The sequence below is a fragment of the Vipera ursinii genome (genome assembly GCF_947247035.1).
Source record: "Vipera ursinii genome assembly, chromosome: Z".
Classification (NCBI taxonomy): domain Eukaryota; kingdom Metazoa; phylum Chordata; class Lepidosauria; order Squamata; family Viperidae; genus Vipera; species Vipera ursinii.
The window spans coordinates 44,409,711-44,429,904 of record NC_139517.1 but is presented as its reverse complement, the minus strand read 5'-3'; the positions used below and the strand labels follow the sequence as shown (position 1 = coordinate 44,429,904).

At 37.2% G+C, this 20,194-nt stretch overlaps 1 protein-coding gene across 3 annotated transcripts in view; it reads right to left on the bottom strand.

Moving 5' to 3' along the window:
* Nucleotides 1-20,194, bottom strand: part of G3BP2 (G3BP stress granule assembly factor 2) — a 50,911-nt gene extending 30,717 nt beyond the window's left edge. For 2 of the 3 annotated variants that reach the window (XM_083377934.1, XM_083377935.1), the window contains exons 1-4: nt 20,105-20,194; nt 10,245-10,360; nt 1,855-1,936; nt 153-326 (exon numbers count right to left, since the gene is read on the bottom strand). In XM_083377934.1, the coding sequence (XP_083234060.1) occupies nt 153-326; nt 1,855-1,936; nt 10,245-10,339 (351 nt within the window). In that variant the 5' untranslated portion in view covers nt 10,340-10,360; nt 20,105-20,194. Of the gene's footprint in view, nt 1-152; nt 327-1,296; nt 1,395-1,854; nt 1,937-10,244; nt 10,361-20,104 lie in introns of all 3 variants that reach the window. The other variant, XM_083377936.1, reaches the window with a different exon arrangement.

Below are 20,194 nucleotides of genomic sequence, written 5' to 3'. Positions count from 1 at the left end.
CCAATTTTCAATCTCCTTATTTCAGGAACATTTATTTGAACCACAGCAGTGGACAAGCTTCATTCAAAACAAAGCTCTTCATGTGAAAGTAATCACCTCATGCTTCCAGTCCAGCTATCTCTGCTGCTTCCAACATTCAAAATGTTACTTACTTCTGGAGCCAACACAAAAGTTTGCATGAACTTTCTCATTGGTTGTCCATTGTTTGTCAACTCCCCCATGACTTGTACAACTACTCCATCATTCAGTGTTGCATGGGCATCAACATGGCGAATCTTAGTGCGGCACTCACTAAACTGCAGGGACATCACTTTTTTGTGAATGTCCTAAACACAAATATAGTAAAAAAAAAGGCTAAGTAAAATTAACTTTCTACAATATACACATTTATGTAGAAAAATAACACTGAAAAACAATATAACAGTTAGCTTTTCTTTTATTAGACATTTTTAAAATGTTCCTTTATAGTTTTTTGCGATATACTTTATTAAAATGTATTAGCCAGTTTGAAAACCAATGCTTTTAGGAAGCTAACTGCAAGTTTCTAGTGAATGCAAAGACATTTTTAAACGTGGCCCTGCTAACAAGGCAGGTACAGGCTCTACATTAACACCCTATTTTTCTTCAGCACAGAGAGACATAATATAATTTGCAGTGGTAGAATTGGTAGTCCTTGCTTAACAACCCTAACTGGGAGCAGCAACTCTGCTGCTAGGTAAAGGAGTAGCCAAGTGGCACATCATGTTGTCATTTCTGTTCTTTTCAGTCAGTTTCACATCTTCAGCTTAATAATCCTATTAAATGTTTAAATAAGATAAAAACATAACATCAAATTAACAGTTGAGTAAGAGGGAAAAAAAGAATTAATAAAACAAAAATGAAGGAAAAAAGAAAAAATATTAAAAAATGACTTCCCATTTTACTACACTTATTAACCTCTTTCTCTGTAACATTTCTATCATCTACTTTTTTAAAGTAGATGATAGAAAAAATTAAAATTATGTCGTAGTTATAGTAAAGATAACATCTGGGGCTGTGTGTGCTATGCAGACAGCTTACTCTCTTGAAATTTCTGTCCAATCTCTATGCTCTATGACCAGGAGTGTCAAACTTGCAATGTCATATGACGTGTCGTGACGTATCATAACTTTTTTCCCATTGCTGGCAATGGGGTGGGCACGATTTTGGCATGATGCATCTGTCCCACGGGCCGGCAGTTTGACACCCCTGCTCTAAGAGGTGTGAAGAAGGAAGAGAAAAAAAAGCAAATTTTGTAGGCAATCTCTTTCGCCTGACCCTTTCCTGCTGCTTGTAAAAGCACACTGCTTTTGATGTGTAGAAGTCGAACAGTCTGTTTTTGTTGTTTGTTTGTTTCAATCTCCAATCTCTTTGCTCTGCCATGGGAAATAAGAAAAAGTATACTGAATTATAATGGTAATCATGTGACTAAGGGATGCTGCAAAGGTCATGAGCATAAATTAGCCCAAAGTTATTTAGCACCACTGTATTTTTGAATAGTCACTGAATGGTCAGTAAGTGGACATTATTTGTAATTATATGACACAGTATCACAAAGAATTATAGTAGAAAGATAATAAAATGGGAAGCATAAGCCAGCACCCTCCTCCAAAATCACATGCATTTAAGTGTTAGGAAGATAAATGGAGTGAGGACAAATGAAGAAAAGTGAGACAAGAGAAGATTTATCCTCCTGTGAGCTCCTATTGTGAAGCTCCAATTGTGAGATTCAACAGAAACATATAGATATAGCATTTTGTTAATGCAGATAACTTTTAATTATCAAGTCTTGTTTATTTGTAGCATCCAACTTCAAATAGGATTAATAGTACATACAGCTTGGCCATACACTGCTTCCTGGGGCTTGCCACTGGCATCTAATCCACCATGGACATATGAAGAATTCCTGCCATAAAACCTTTAAAGAAATTAAACAACAGTATTTAAGATTATCATGTGGAAGCATATTCTAAAATATTTTCTTGACAATTTCAAATGAATCATATTTAAAATGCTCTAAAATATTGCATTTAAGAGATATTATTTATTCATTTAATTTATATCCTGTCTTTTTTACAGGATCTCAAAATAGCATACATAACACTCCGAGATATACAGAGCTGAGAAATACTGACAAGCCCATTTAATGACTTTCCATACTTTAATTAAACCTTAATTATCATGGCAAACTGGCCCAATGGGTACAGTTGATGAAAACTGTTAAAAGTAGTCCTTGCTTAATGTCAGTAATTAGACTGTTCATAAAGCAAAATGTCACGATTGTGTTGTCTCACAATGCAACAGTTCCCGTTGCTGTTGTTAGGCAAATCTTGCAGAGTAGGGAAAAGTAGGGAAAAGCGCTAGGCAGTCAGGTATGAATTAAATCATATCCCTGTTCAATATACAGTAGAGGTGACAAATAGATTTAAGGAATTAGATCTGATAGACAGAGTGCCTGAAGAACTATGGACATAGGTTCGCAACATTGTACAACAGGTAGCAACCAAAACCATCCCAAAGAAAAAGAAATGCAAGAAAGCAAAATGGCTGTCTGAGGAAGCTTTGCAAATAGCTGAGGAAAGGAGGGAAGCGAAAGGCAAAGGAGAAAAAGAAAGATACACCCAACTGAATGTAAAATTCCAGAGAATAGCTAGAAGAGATAAAAATGCCTTCTTAAATGAACAGTGCAAAGAAATAGAAGAAAACAATAGAATAGGGAGGACCAGAGATCTTTTCAAGAAAATTGGAGAGATGAAGGGAACGTTTAATGCAAAAATGAGCATGATAAAGGACCAAAATGGCAGGGACCTAACAGAGGCAGAAGAAATTAAGAGGTGGCAAAATTACACAGAAGAAGTATACAAGAATGAGCTTAATGTCCCTGATAATCACGATGAGGTGGTCACTGACCTCGAGCAAGACATCCTAGAATGTGAAGTGAAGTGGGCCTTAGAAAAGCTGAGCAACAACAAAGCTAGTGGAGGTGACAGTATTCCAGCACAGCTATTCAAAATCTTAAAAGACGATGCAGTAAAAGTGCTACACTCAATTTGCCAGCAAATTTGGAAAACTCAACAGTGGCCACAGGATTGGAAAAGATCAGTTTACATTCCAATTCCAAAGAAAGGCAGTGCCAAAGAATGTTCAAACTATCACACCATTGCACTCATTTCTCATGCTAGTAAAGTTATGCTTAAAATTCTACAAGCTAGACTCCAGCAGTATGTGGATCGAGAACTACCAGAAGTACAGGCAGGATTTTGAAGAGGCAGAGGAACTAGAGATCAAATTGCCAACATATGCTGGATCATGGAGAAAGCTAGAGAGTTCCAGAAAAACATCTACTTCTGCTTCATTGACTAACCTAAAGCCTTTGATTGTGTGGATCATAACAAACTGTGGCAAGTCCTTAAAGAGATGGGCGTACCAGACCATCTTATTTGTCTCTTGAGAAACCTATATGTGGGCCAAGAAGCAACAGTGAGAACTGGACACGGAAGCACTGATTGGTTCAAAATTGGGAAAGGCGTCCGGCAAGGATGTATACTGTCGCCCTGCCTATTTAACTTATATGCAGAGCACATTATGAGAAAGTCAGGGCTAGATGAATCAAAAGTTGGAATTAAGATTGCCGGAAGAAATATCAACAACCTAAGATATGCAGATGATACCACTCTAATGGCAGAAAGTGAAGAGGAACTAAAGAGCCTCTTGTTGCGAGTGAAGAAGGAGAGTGCAAAACCTGGGTTGAAACTAAACATTAAGAAAACCAAGATCATGGCATCTGGCCCTCTCAATTCCTGGCAAATAGAAGGGGAAGAAATGGAGATAGTGACAGATTTTATTTTCCTGGGCTCCAAGATCACTGTAGATGGGGACTGTAGCAAGAAATTAAAAGACGCTTGCTCCTCAGGAGGAAAGCCATGGCAAATCTAGACAGCACACTATAAAGCAGAGACATCACCCTGTCAACAAAAGTGCGTATAGTCAAGGCTATGGTCTTCCCAGTTGCAATGTATGGCAGTGAAAGTTGTACCATAAAAAAGGCTGAGCACCAAAGAATTGAACTATGGTGCTGGAGAAGACTCCTGCGAGTCCCTTGGACTGCAAGGCGATCAAACGGGTCAGTCCTAGAGATCAACCCTGACTGCTCTTTAGAAGGCCAGATCCTGAAGCTAAAACTCAAATACTTTGGCCACCTAATGAGAAGGAAGGACTCATTGGAGAAGACCCTAATGCTGGGAAAGATTGAAGGCAATAGAAGAATGGGACGACAGAGAATGAAATGGCTGGATGGAGTCACTGAAGCAGTAGGCGTGAGCTTAAATGGACTCCAGAAGATGGTAGAGGACAGGACGGCCTGGAGGAACGTTGTCCATAGGGTCACGATGGGTCGGACACGACTTCGCAGCTAATAACAACAACAAAATAAGTGATTGCTGAATAAATATAGATTATCCCATATAGAAGGAATTTAATTTTGACATACAAAAAGCTAAATAATCTAGGAACCAGGTACCAATGACACAGGTATAGCAAATAATTTTCTAAAAACACAGGACAAATATGAAAACAAAACATCGCTAAGCTATGTGTCTCTTGATTGTATATGCTTGAGTGAAAATTGTATGCTCTTTCTATCTGGGATGGCCATCCTTTTTTACTGAGTACACAACTTTGGGGGGGAACGCATATGGAGTATTGAGGGAGAAAAAGGACACTTGCTTAACCAACCAGGTCAACCAAATCAACCTTGTGATCAATATTATGGCACATGTCATAGCCAGTTCACATCTTCTCCTATCCTTCTTAACCAATGTGAATGACCAGTAGCCAAAATTGGCAGTCAATGAGAACAGCAAAAATAACCAGAAACCCATAAGGAACCCCAAATTTAGGAAAACTATCTGACTCAGAATCTCATTCTCTGTAGTTAATTCACAGATCATGCAAAGACATATTGTGGTTTATTTTTTTTCTGATTTAAGGTCTTATACAAGTAGTCCTCAACTTATGACAATTGAACCCAAAATTTCTGTTGCTAAGTAAGACATTTGTTGAGTATTGCTCCATTTTATGACTATTCTTGCCACAGTTTTTGAGTGAATCACTGCAGGTGTTAGTGCTCTTTCCAAAATCTCAGCATGATTGCATTGGATTTTTTTGGCTGCTGCTGCACACTGTCAGCACATATTTAAGTGATTATCCACTAGGACTCCAAGATCCCTCTCACAGTTACTGCTACTGAACCTGTACAATTGTTTTTTCTTGCCTAATTGTAAAATCTTATTTTTCTCTACAATGAATTTCATTTTGTTAGTTAGGGTTCAGTGTTCAAGTCTGTTGAGATCCATCTGGATCTTGAGCCTATCTTCTGGGGTATCAGCTGTTCTTGCCAGCTTAGTGTTGTCTGCAAATTTGATGAGTTTCCCTTCTATTCCCTCATCTAGGTCATTTATGAAGATATTGAAGAGTACTGAGCTTAAAATGGAACCTTGGGATACCTCACCGCTTACCTCCCTCAATGTGTATGTAGTTCCGTTAAGGTCTACATGTTGAGTATGGTTTGCTACCCCGTTATGAATCCATCTGGTGGTGATGCTTTCTATCCCACATTTTTCTAACTTACTAAGAAGCAGGTTGTAATCGACTTTGCCAGATGACTTACTGAAATCCAATTATGCTATGCCTACAGCATCTTGTTGGTCCAATAATTTAGTCACTTTATCAAATAATGAAATAAGATTTGTCTGACATGATCTGTTTTTGACGAACCCACGTTAGCTTTTGGTTATAACTTTGGTTGCTTCTAGGTTTTTGCAAATTTGTTGCTTATCTTTTACAGGATCTTTCCAGGTATTGCTGTCAGGCTGATTTGTCCGTTTCCTGAGTTTGGTTCCCCCTCCCCTTTTGGAAGATGGGAACTACATCAGTTCTCTTCCAGTCCTCAGGTAGTACTCTGGTGGTTCAAGAACTTAATAATAATAATAATAATAATAATAATAATAATAATAATAATAATAATAATAATAACGATGATGATGATGATGATAATAATAATAATAATAAGAAGAAGAAGTTGCAAGTTGAAAGATATGATACAATGGTTCCAAGATTACATCTGCCAATTGCTTCAGAACTCTTGGATGTAATCTGCAGGACCCAGTGATTTGAATCTATAGATTAGACAGGTGTTCCCTTATCTTTTCTTACTTATTTTAATAAGTAAGAAATTAATTTAATTTCTGGTCTGTCTTTTATGGCTCTGTTTTTGGTAAGTCGGGTTATATTTTCTTTTTGCATGAAGACAAATGCAAAGAATGAATTAAGCAGTTCTGCTTTCTTTCTATTGTCTTGTTACTTCCTTGCCATTTTCTCCCATTAATGGACTGATTATTTCCTTGACTTTTTTCTATTTATTATGTGAGAAAAAGAAAAGAAAAAAAGTCAAGAAAACAATCAGTCCAGTAATGGGAGAAGATGGCAAAGAAGTAACAGACAATAATAAATATTGAAACAGTTTCATTACTTTGATACCGTTTTGTTTACACTTTTCATTTTTCTGTTTTTCTTATAAGCAACCCAGGGTAGTCCCTTGGTGACAATAAATAAATTTAACAAATAAACAAACTAGAGAAGATTTCAAATGATTCTCTTTTAGTTCTTAAGCAATCACTGAATGATGATATAGTTCTAGTGGCAGATTCCACATAGATTTATCTAACCCTAGAATCATCTAAAATGCAATGGAATGAATACACCTTTGCAGTGAAGAAAATATATCTATCAAAATGGAGGCCACACCCTCTTATCCTCCCGGGTTTTTTAGATATGACAGGGTAAAACCTAGTTCACCTGTGTTTTTAATCCTAACATATCCAAATTGATTCTCCCTGCCCCCAAATTTAACCTTCCTACAATATAAGCCCCCCAAAGTGTTTTGGCAGTTCTAAAAAAACAAAACAAGGATGGCAGTTTCTACTTGGTACATTTTGACAGCATATGCTGTATTTTGATATGCAAGTGTTTAAATCTATTTGTTTTAGTTATTCTGTCCTTTTATTAGCATTAAAGGAAAAAAAGGTTTTTGCTGAGCAAGGGTTTGTGCATGACTCATGACTACCTTTGTCCTATGTGCAGCTAAGGATATGAATGTAATTTATAATTAGGATGTAAAGGCCAGCAAATTTGCTCCAGACAAAAAAGGGCTCTGCTGGGCAATGGTTCTCTCCTTTTTCTGTTCTTATTGTAATAGGTAGAAATGGTTATTCTTTTTTTAACTGCCAAAAGTTTTCTTAAGTACCGTAAATCTGCAATTGAAAAATTAAATATGAGGGTGAAAAAAGACACTCCATTTTCCTGCCTATCCACAAAATTAGGTTTAGGCACAAACAGATGTTTAAAAAGATGCAGGTTTTTTGTTTGTTTTTTTAAACACATTATAGTAATCCTTTAATGAACTGATTGTGATTAATTTAATATTTTCTGCTAGAATGTAGCAGAAGAAATTAATTGAATGAAAGGGCTGTATATTGACTAAACTCTAAATTCAAGAAAAGGCTGGGCTAAATTATAATCATTCTTTTTCAAGACTTGCCCTAGCACCTGGAATTTCTTGGTAGTCTTTGGCCTTTACTCCTGTTTCTCTACTCAGTGAAACTAGTTTGAGCCACCAAGCTAAAAACTAGAAGGTTGTGAGTTATAGTTTTGCCTTCAGTATAAAGCCAGTTGGGTGACTTTGGGTCAATCACACTTTTGGTCCTATGAAGAAAGTAATGACAAGCCACTTCTAAAAAAACTCAGGATAAGTGGGTGGGTTTGTGTAGGTAGTTGTCACTAGTAAAAAAATACTGGAAAACACACATTGTGTGTGCACACAAAGATACTGTTGAAGTAGTAATAAAGTCATTGATCTCATTTGATAATTTAAGTACTCTGTTATAATTTCCATCCTGGAATTTCTTCTTTTATAACTCGCTGATTGAATTCCATTTTAATTTATCTCCAACTTTAGAAATTGGATGTATGTTTATCAATACCAGACTAATACTTGAATAGTATTTAGTTTAACAGTCCTTTAAAGCACGTTTCTACGGAGATTGTCAATTTTCCAGATTGTGGTGGTCCCAAAGGTGCTTTTTGCAAAAAACAACTGTACTCTTTTGGTTTTTATTTTATTTTTATTTTGAAACCAAACCAAACCAAACCTTTAAAGCAAGTTGTTTCATTTATTTACTCAATTTATATTTTGCCCATCTTGCCTTGAGGTTAGATATGTGAACTTTGACTCCAATTATTGGACTGAATGTTATTGGCCTTTTCTCCCATGTGCTGAGGAAAACATGAAAGGGTGTATCATGGTTTCTTCTAAGTGTATCCAAGTCAGTGGGCTCCAAAACAAAAGACAGCCAACACAACAATTTAATTTCTTAGATGCTATACACAGACAAGCCTTCACAGACTAGTATTCACTGCTCACCACAACTCTACTCTTCCCCACTGCTACTACACTTCCTCCTACTGCTCCTCCAACTATTACTCTTTGTAACTCCTAATACCAGTACTGGAGAAAAGCATTTCTTTCTAGCTGAATCAGGGTATTTTATTTCCACGCACAAACCTACCTCCTTCCCTCTTTGATACACACCAACACCCCCAGCTGTCTCTCAACATAGTTTTTACAGCCAAGGTTCCTGCGCTGGCTGAGAATAGGACATAAAGAGGCAGGACAATAGTAGCAGAGGTGCTGGCCAGTTTCTAGGCAGCCTGCCCTCTCACAGATTAGGCATGTGGTTTTATATGTACCTTAAAATGGTTGTTAGTTAAATAGCTTTGCAATGAAAATCTTTACTCTTTATTACATTTTTATTTAAAAATTTCTTTTTTCAATAATATTTATTTAAATCTTATTTAAATTTACAAATAAATTGTGCTGTACTATTTTGTTTCTTTCTCTATGAGATTTTCCTGAATCAAACCTTAATTTTATTCTTATTATATGAAGTATCTCTGAAAACTATGGTTTTTGGCATTTGAGAGCCAGTTTGGTCTATTTGTTAAGGCACCATGCTAGAAATCAGTACACCCTGAGTTTAAGTCCAATCTTAGCCACAAAGGCCAACTGGGTGACCTTGGATCAGTCATTCTCTCTCAGCACAACATATCTCACATGGTTGTTATAGTTGTGGGGAAAATACACGAGGAGGAAGGCATGTTAGTTATGTTTATTTGTGAAAATAATAAATTTTGTGTTGAATTTCCTGTGCCAGGAATGGGTAGCGAGTCCTCACTATGAGATGCAACTTATAAATGCACATTTACAAATACATGATCTACAAATACCTTGTTATACACCTATTTCAAATGTAAATAACCATAAATTATCATTAGGGGGAACTGAATTATTGAGCATGCTCTTCAATCCACTAGCTTAACTGCATTCTATACAATTATAACAACATTGGTGATATGTTAAATAACATGTTAAATTCTAGAAATCATAACTAATAATAGTTAACATTTAGGAGATCTCACATCCCTGTCTTGTGTATTTATTTCCATGAATAAGTTTGCCGGGCACTTTTCTATCAATACAAAGCATGCATTTTAGATTTCTTCAGCTTTTTACATGCTATTTCAATTTGTAACAATTTATGGCACTTTGATATGGCATTCACGAATATTTTTCATACATATATTTAAAATGTATTGAATCTGTAAGCTGCCCAGTTCTAAACAATTCTGGGCAGACAAATAGTTTTATTATTTTTGTGAACCCCTTTGAAAGTTAAAACTGAGGGACAGCAATTCAGTCTCTCCCACATAATTCTACTTTCTATAATTTGCTCCTCAGTTTCTTATTATTATTCTATCCACTCCAAAGAATAATACAGAACATAAACTTGAGGCAAATTTAAGAGTTTAAAAATCTACATTCAGATAATTTATACATTTCCATAATTTACTGCAAGGGATTTTTCTTAATACTGGAAACAAATATTTGGAATAAATAACATTAAATCAAATTTATCTACATAAAAATATTAATTAAAAAGATGTTTAGTCATCTTTCAGTAAGTATCCAAAGACCATAACAAAATGTTCTTAGGATATGGTCATGTTGAATTGATTTTAAAGGCAATGACAGTTACATTATATGAAGAAATAGATCCAGCTTGCTTAGTTGATTTTGATTACGTAAGATATAGGCATACATAAGAAAGTACCTGTGTAAGAAATCTGGTGCTTTATTTAGCAGGGTATAATACTGTCTCACGAACTCTTGCCCTACAAGCAGCGGACTTGGCTTCTCCATCACCATTTCTTTGGTAAACGTCAAAGGCTGCAATAGAGGAAGAATATCTATATAAGAAACATATTCTTCAAGATAATTCATCTTAAATGTAATATAGTTTTGAAAATCTTTAGTTTTCAAAACAAAAAAAGAGGAATGTCTTTTAAGTTACAGCATGAAGATTTTAATGACCAATCAACAGCCTGTAAATGTAATAATCCAATCCCATGCAACTTCTTTAAATTTTATTAAATTTACACTTACCTTTCCCCAACAGTTTAAGCCAGCCTATACTGTAATACTCTTTATTTAATTTCCATAACATTGTGTGAAGTAGACTAGGTTGAAAAATATAGTCTGAAGTTATCTAGTGTCTCTTTATAGACAAAGGTAGATTTTGAATCTGACTTAGACATAGATGAACGAATAGAAGGGGAACTCATCAAATTTGCATTAAGCTGGAAGGAATAGCCAACACCCCAAAAGACAAGCTGAGGCCCTCCTCAAGAAGCCTGCTCTGGACCCAGCTTCGTTGAATAACTATCGTCCTGTCTCCAACATTCGCTTTGTAACGAAGGTTGTTGAGAGTGTTGTGGTGCGTCAGCTCCCACAATTCCTGGATGAAGCGGACTATCTGGACCCATACCAATCCGGTTTCAGACCTGGCTACAGCACGGAAACGGCATTGGTCGCACTGGTGGATGATCTCTGGCGGGACCGGGACAGGGGCTGTTCCTCTGTCCTGGTCCTACTTGACCTCTCAGCGGCTTTTGATACCATTGACCATGGTATCCTGCTGTGATGGCTCAAGGGGTTGGGAGTGGGAGGCACTGTTTTATGGTGGTTCTCCTCCTACTTCTCGGGCCGCTCGCAGTTTGTATTGGTAGGGGGACAGAGATCTACCCTGAGGCCCCTCACTTGTGGGGTGCCTCAGGGGTCGGTTCTCTCCCCCCTCCTGTTTAACATCTATATGAAGCCACTGGGTGAGATCATCCATGGCTTTGGGGTGAGGTATCACCAATATGCGGATGATATCCAGTTGTTCATCTCCACCCCAAGCCAACCCAGTAATGCCCTTGACGTGATGTCCTGGTGCGTGGAGGCAGTGCAGGTCTGGATGGGAAGGAACAGGCTCAGGCTTAACCCCTCCAAGACCGAGTGGCTGTGGATACCGGCATCTCGTATTGTCCAACAAGTTCCATCTCTTTTGATGGGGGGGAGGTATTGCCCCCTCAGAAAGGGCTCGCAACTTGAGTGTCCTCCTGGATTCACAGCTTAATTTGGATGATCATCTAACAGCCGTGACCAGGGGGGCCTTCGCACAGGTTCACCTAGTGCACCAGTTGCGCCCCTTTTTGGACCGAGATGCCCTATGCACAGTTACCCACGCCCTCATCACTTCTCGCCTGGATTACTGCAATGCTCTTTACATGGGGCTGCCCTTGAAGAGCACCCGGAGGCTTCAACTGGTGCAAAATGTGGCCGTGCGGGTGCTTATCAGGGTATCTCGGTACTCCCATGTTATACCACTCCTGCGCGAGCTGTATTGGCTTCCGGTTACCTTCCGAGTGTGATTCAAGGTGCTGGTAATAACCTTTAAAGCCCTACATGGCTTAGGCCGGGGTACTTGCGAGACCACCTGCTGCCATTGTCAACCTCCCATCGCCCAGTTCGCTCCCACAGTCGGCCTCCTCAGGGTGCCGTCGGCCAGGCAATGCTGCCTGGCAACCCCCAGGGGGAGAGCCTTCTCTGTGGGCGCGCCGACCCTCTGGAATGAGTTGCCTCCGGAGCTGCGGATGGCCCCTGACCTTCGGTTCTTCCGCTGTGACCTGAAGACCTGGTTGTTCCAACAAGCGGGCCTGGACTGACTACGTTTTTAAATTAGGCTTTTTACTGGGTTAAATTGTCTTGTAATTTTGCATTTATTGTTTAATTCTCTTTTAAAATTTTTACTCTATGTTTTTTAATTTTTATTGTTGTGAGCCGCCCTGAGTCCTCAGGGAGAAGGGTGGCATATAAATTTAATCAAATCAAATCAAATCAAATCAAAAGATCTTGACAGACTTGAACAATGGGCCCAATCTAACAACATGAAATTGAATGAGGAGAAAAGCAAGGTTTTACATCTAGCAGATAAAACCAAAGATACAAGTACAGATTAGGTGAAACCTGGCTAAAAAACAGTAACTGTGAGAGGGACCTTGGAATCCTAGTGGCTGATCATTTAAACATGAGCCAGTTGTGTGGGGCAGCAGCCAAAAAAGCTAATTTAATCCTTGGTTGTATAAACAGAGGCATAAAATCAAAATCACATCAAGTATTAGTATCGCTTTATAAATCCTTAGTAAGATCACACCTGGAACACTGCATCTATTTTGGTCACCACATTACAAAAAGATGTTGAGACTTTGAAAAAGGGCAAAGAGCAACTAAGATGATTAAAGGCTTGGAGACAAAAACATATGAAGAATGGTTGCAGGAATTGAGTATGGCTAGTCTAGAGAAAATAAGGACTAGGGGTGACAAGATAGCAGTATTCCAGTATTTGGGGGGCTCCCACAAAAAAGGGGTCAAGTTTTTTTCCAGAGCACCAGAAGACAAGAAATAATGGATGGAAACTAATCAAGGCAAGAAGCAACCTGGAATTAACAATAACAATAAATTAATTGTTCTCTCCTAACAGTGAGAACAATTAACCAGCTTGCCTTCAGAAGTTGCAGATGCTTCATCACTGGAGGTTTTTAATAAGAGATTGGACAGTCACCTGTCTGACATGGGACAGATAGATAGATAAACTTTATTGTCGTTTTTTACTATGGGCACAGTAGCACCCATTAAAATGAAATTCTGTTGCCTGCTTCAAAATTGTACAGATATATAACACTCTTATAAACATGCTATATACAACATATGTATATACCTACACCCTTACATATAAATACATATAAATATTAATACTGTCCTTGAATACATAGTGGAAAGAAGCAGCTTCAAAGTTCACAAGATTAATACTGTATGGAACAAAACTGTGCTAGGTCCCTTCCAGCTCTATTCTGATTGATTGAATCTCTCCAGTCCTAGTCCAATACCTTAACCATAGCAGAATTATTTGAAGCTTGAGCGTGCAAAGGATAAAGTCTCCATTGAGCACTGTGGAATTTTTCAATAAACATTTACAGATGTATTAAGGTATTACCTTAATACCTGTATTAAGGAAATCTCGATTTACAACCATTTGTTTGGTGGCCTTTCAAAGTTACAAGACCACTGAAATAAGTGACTTATGATCGTTTTTCACACTGATGACCTAGGCAGCATCCCCATGGTCATGAGATCAAAATTCTGATACATGACAATTGGCTCATATTTATGAAAATTATAGTGTCCTGGTGTCACGTGTTCATCTTTTGTGATTTTCTATCAAGTAAAATCAACAGGGAAGCCAGATTTACTTAACAACTGTTACTAATTTAACTGCAGTGACTCACTTAACAACTGTGGCAAGAAAAATAATAAAATGGGGCAAAATCACTTAACAACTCTCCTGCTTAGCAACAGAAATTTTGGTTCCATTGTGATTGTAGGTCAAGGACTACCAATAATATACAGTTCAAGATTTTCTAAACATTTATAATTTAGTTAATGTTACTTTGAAGTCTAGAAGAACATAATGATGTACTCAAGTATTTCCTTGTCTCTGCAAATATGGCCCTTGCAACAATATTTTAAAGATATTTTAACTAACAATTCGGTGATTTTTGTTTTTTACACAGAATTTAAAACACATCTTCTGGTAAATGTTTATTAAAATCCCTTTTGAATAGAATGCTACACATTTAATACTTTTTCAAGAGAATAAAATTAAGAAGTAGAACCAAATAACCTTCACAATGGAGTCACACAAGATTCTATATCTGAACATATGTTAACATTTACAATAATTTTCATATTAAGAATCCAGATGAGAAACTGATGCTTTCAGTTAACATTCTATTATAGCATACTATGCTACTGTAAAAAAATTGCAATGTTTTAAAATACACCATGAAACAGTAAAAGTGAAATAACTTTTTGCAACTGATTTACTGTAGTTCATGCAAATTCAGAAAAGCTTTGCTGTAAAACTTCTAAGAAATTTCGTCAAATTTTGCACAAAGCTTAGCAGTTTGTGCTAAATAGGTATTTGAATTTCTTTTTGTAATTCAGGATATTTCAATTTGAGGAAGCTTTAGAACAACAGAAATATTTACAAAATTATTCGGAGAAGGGCGGGATATAAATGGAATAAAAATAAAAATAAAATAAAATAAAATAAATATTGCAGAATTTCAGACTAAAATGTGAATGTGTAAAAAGAAACTTTACATGAGCATAACCAGATTAAAAATTGTGAATAACCACTACTGATGCAGAATTGCAACACTCTCACAGGATATGTATTGTGCATGTCTAATTTGTGATGGGTTACATTGCAAATTTTTTTGACCACTTTATATCATATCAAAGGAAGTAGAGACTGCCCTAAGTATTTTTAACTACATTTTTCCAATAGGCATAGAAGCATTTCATTACAATTATTTGGATGCCTCTTGAACAATATCTACAACTAATTATTTCTATTATCTTTAAATATTTGGATACTTCAATAATTCTGAACAGTGCAAATAAAAATAGACTTTGGGAGCAAATCCAGAACCTTATAAGTCAACCCGTTTCCAATCCCCAAATAACCTAAGAACAACAAATAACACCAGCAAGAGAAAACACTTGCTTTCATCACCAGATTTCAAAAAGTAATTTCTCATTCTGATTAATTATTCTGAATATAGTACAATGTTGACTAAGTTTCTATGTAATAATCAATTATTTATATGTGTTTGAATTTATTAGTTACTCAAGTCCAATGGAATCTGTTTTGCAAGAACAATGATCTCCAATAGATTTGAGATGTGATCTGCTTTTTTTCAAACTCATGAGTCAATAGAGTCAATAATCTGCTCCACTCATCCAAATTTCTTACTCACTTTCAAAACTAAGATCCTACCTGCAATGAATTTATAGATATTAGAATAATGTTCAAAACTGTAGTCTAAATTTACTATGTTCTTTTAAGAATCTTAGTAAGAAAGTCTATAGGCATATTTAATTATCTTCATTTTATAATTTTATAAAAACTGGTTGGTTGCCATAGAGTGTAAGGAAAAAAATCTTTTTTTTTCTTTTTAATTTATATTATTTTTTGAAGATTTTTTTAAGAAATGCAAAATGAAGCTGTCTAAAATAACTACTAAAATTTGCTCTGAGAATAGAAGTGCACATGGGAATTTACATATTTTTCTATTTTCTATTAGATTTAGCTGGGACTAGAAAGTAACATCGTAAATGGAAAAAAGCTCTATCATAGTCCCATTTCCACAACTGTGCTCAGAATTGCAACTGCAACAGTGACCAAACAAAAAGCAAAGAACTACATACACAAACACCATAAGGGATGCATATACTCCAAATTGAACTTAACCAGATATACTTCACGGCTTGTAAAAGACAATAACATTGAATTCTTTTTTACCTATTATTAAGGAATATTCCTGGTGTCAACACTGCAACGATCTTGGCTGGAGCCATTTTTTTGCTTCATTTTCGGTTGCCACAATACTGGGAAGGGGGATGGGTGGTTTTAATGTTAGACTAAACAATATTTTGTCCTGTGGGAACCAAGGTCATTGCTGCCTGATTTTGGGTGGGCTGAGCCTTCTGTTAGAAAGTCCGCCAAAGTATTCTATTGGGGAATGTAGTTGATTACATCATACTGGGGTGGGAAGTTCAACTTTGTGACATTGTAACGCTTTGGAGAGAACTCCAGACTTAGTTTCACTTTTGATTGTGCCGATACTTTGTAGCCAGTAAACATGTGTTTTAAGGAAACCTCTTGCCTTGGGAGTTCTGCTTTTACTGGTCTGATCTATCGGAACCATGACATTAAAACTTGTCAGGGGGTCCTCCTTAAGACCTGCTCCCAAGAAAGCACCTGGTCCCCTTTAAGTGGAGGGGGAAACCCATTATGAAATAAAATGAATTTTTGATTCTAGATTGTACAAAGGAAAATTACAGTATTTAGTACAGTGGGATACCCTCTATCAGAAGCTACATGGGTAAAAAGTGCTGACGTCAAGGCAGATAGGCTAATACAGAGATTTTTTTATAAGCTTCCTCATAAGCCTCGGGGAGATTCCTAACTTTAACTTTTCTTTGTCTGCAGGATTTCTTTGTCTAGGGGACCCAACTGTCAACACTGCAACGATATTGGCTGCAGCCATTTTTGCTTCGTTTTCGGCTGCCACAGTACTGGGAGGGGTGGTTTTAATGTTAACTGATTTTGGGTGGGCTGAGCCTTCCATTAGAAAGCCTGCTAAAGTATTCTATTGAGGGACATAATTGATTACATTGTACTGAGCTGGGAAGATTCAAGGTGCTGGTTACGACCTATAAAGCCCTAAATGGCATGGGTCCAGGTTACTTACGGGAGCACCTGCGGCCGGCATCAACTTCCCTTCGTCCAGTGCGCTCCCACAGAGAGGGCCTCCTTAGGGTGCCGTCGGTCAAGGAGTGTCGACTGCCGGCCCCCAGGGGGAGGGCATTCTCTGTGGGCGCGCCAGACCTTTGGAACCATTTACCGGTGGAGCCCCGGATGGCTCCCGACCTTCGCTCCTTCCGACGTGACCTAAAACATATTCATTTGAACAAGCCAGCCTGGTCTGATAGGTTTAGGGGTATTTTAATGTTATTGTATTAATGTATTGAATTGGGCTGTAATATTTAATATTTTTTTAATTTTCATATGTTATATTTTATTGTATTGCCCTGTACACTGCCCTGAGTCCTTCGGGAGAAGGGCGGTATAGAAATTTAATAATAATAATAATAATAATAATAATAATAATAATAATAATAATAATAAAAAAGTTCAACTTTGTAATATTGTAACACTTGGGAGGGAACTCCAGACTTGGTTTCACTACTGACTGTGCTGATACTTTGTAGACAATAAATATATTCTTTAAGGAAACCTCTTGCCTTGGAGTTCTGCTTTTACTGGTCTCATCTATAGGAACCATGACACCTAGATTACTAGAAATGTATATTGTAAGAGGGCAAATCTAGAGTAATCAATTATGAACAAGGCCAGAACCTGCTTTAGATTAATTTGCTTTAAACTCTTACGTGGAGGCCATTTGGACCTTTAAAGTGGTGCCACACTTTCTAGTTCCCAAAGACTATCAGCTTACAGAAGTGAAAATTACTGTCCTTATGTTCTTTGTGAAGTAACTAAATGCTGCACCCAACTGTTGCTATGTAAGCAGAATCAGCATATCAAATAATATTTGCAGAAAAATCCCCAAGAAACTTTGTAAACAGAATTGTCTCAACAAGTAAAAGCCACTAAAATTTTCTGAAATGCACTGCAGGACATAGACAATCTCAAGATGGAAGTACCATCACATGTGTCAACAAAGAAGACAGTTGATAAAACTGACTTCCTAAAAGCAAAGGAAAATCAGAAACACTTATCCCATATCATAACAGTCCCAGAACCCTGTGGATATAATTGACTATAACCATGTCAATCTAAATGTGGAAGGGGTCAAGTAAACCATGAAAGAGAAATCATTTTCACTGGAGAACTTCACATGGTAATGTATGCACAGTACACAAGGATTTTATTGTTTGATCCTATCAATCTTAAAACAATACACATTCAATTGGATCCTGCATCAGTTCATTTAGCTCAGGGGTCTTCAAACTTGGCCCTTTTATGACTTGTGGACTTCAACTCCCAGAATTCCTGAGCCAGCATGCTGGGAGTTGAACTCCACAAGTCATAAAAGGGCCAGGTTTAAAGACCCCTGATTTAGCTCATGAAAATCTGTAAGAGATTTAGCAAACAGCTATCCATTAGTTTGCAAACATTAATGCTGTGTAACACATTGTCAGAACTGTGTTCAGACCACAACCCAAAGAATCTCAAATCATATCTTGCTGAAGACCAAAAGCCTATATCACTCCCTATGTCCATTAATAGCTACTACAAAGATCAGTCACTGATCATTTTTCTTACTGCAGAAAAAAAACTAGCATTTGAGTATGATTACTGCAAAGCATTTATTTTCCATATATATCTGTATATTGGCATAACTAAATACTTCTCTCTCCTAAAAAATATGAATATAGTAGCCAGAAAGGTACTGTGATGATTGTGGCTTGAACCTCATACCTAGGAAAACTCTATTGGTAAATTCTATGTCTTAATTTATATGTATTGCAAATACCAGCAAAATTATGATCCTTTCAATATTGCTATTTCTTGTTATCTTGGCTCTCTACAATACTGGTCCACCAGTAGATGCAGTAGAAAGACAATCCTTGTCCCAGTATTACACAGATACATTAAAAAAAGTATGCAATACTGTATTGCCATGGACATGTATTTGAGTTGTTCTCATATAGCATTATTCCACAGAAGAATACTACTTGAAACTTCTATTTCACAGAATTTCTGTATGTTTGCAGGTGCATGGGAAGGGAGATGAAATACTGGAGAACCTCACTATATCACAGAAACACCATGACAAAAGATAAGGAGTGATAGTTCATTTTCTTACACATATTATGTCATGCTACTAAGGGTGATTCTCCCTTCTCCATATGTACCTTACATAATGGCACCTAAGGTTCAAATTTTAAAGAGATGAAGTTGAGGAGCAAAAGAACACCTCGCATAAGGCTTTCATTTGCAAACATGCAGCTAGATCTATAAACAGTTGGGGAATGAGAAATATTTCATTAATGTTCATCTCTTTTTAGTTACAGTGGTAGTGTGGCATACCTGTGTTAATTTACCTTGTTTTTTCTTCTCTTTCCTTTTGCCATGACTGCTGGAGAACCAAGCATGCAAAATAGATTTGTCCAATTCTGTTACTTGCCTGCTAAGGTTTGTAGTATTGTAGTTATATCTATTTCCATCTCAGTGTAATAAAAATAAGAAGAACCATTAGGAGATTTTTAAAGAACATTGTGGTTTCTATTATAATCACTCTTAGTAAAATTAGTAAAATTTCAGGCAAATTTAGGCCTTTCTGAAACTTCAGAATTTGTCATCTTATTAGGATTAGTTCTATTGCTCAGTAAAAAGAAAAAAGTATTAAAGCAATGTGTGTTTCGGCATATATGGTAACACACTCAGGAAGCAACCCTAGCCTGTAACCAGGAATATAAGCACACAATATCTGTTTTGACGAAGTTCACATAGCACAGTAGTCAGTAACTACCAACCAGGAATAAATTCACAGTATTACCCAATACTGATTTACTTTATAGGGCTGTTCTCCTTGATTAGAAGACTTCTATTTTAGAATTTAATAAATGGTCTTCAAGCTATCTGCATATGCATGTATGTATTCTTAGGCAACATACTCTGATGGCTTTCAAAGGCCAGCTCTAGATACGCTATAAGCTGTCTAAGGAGCTTTGAATTTCTATTTTGTCCTTTGTGACCTTTTTCAGGAAAGAAAGTAAGATAAGGCTTTTCCTAAATTCTTTAGACCACGGAAGTCGGCCTGCGTGCTATTGACAGCAGCTGCCCCCACACCCAACATCCCTCTTTTCCTTAATGAAAAGCGCCCCAACAGAGAACCTGCTCTGATTTGTAGGGATAACATCCCGATACTCTTAAAGGAAAAGAAGTCACCTCCTCCCGGGAAGGGCCTTCTCATCCTATCTTACTCCGTTACCCACCTAAGCACTCTGTTCGAGCTCAGGGTCCGGTTCGCTCCCAGGCAAAGGCACGGGGAGGAGCGACTGATGCCGCGCGTCCCTCCTTCCCGG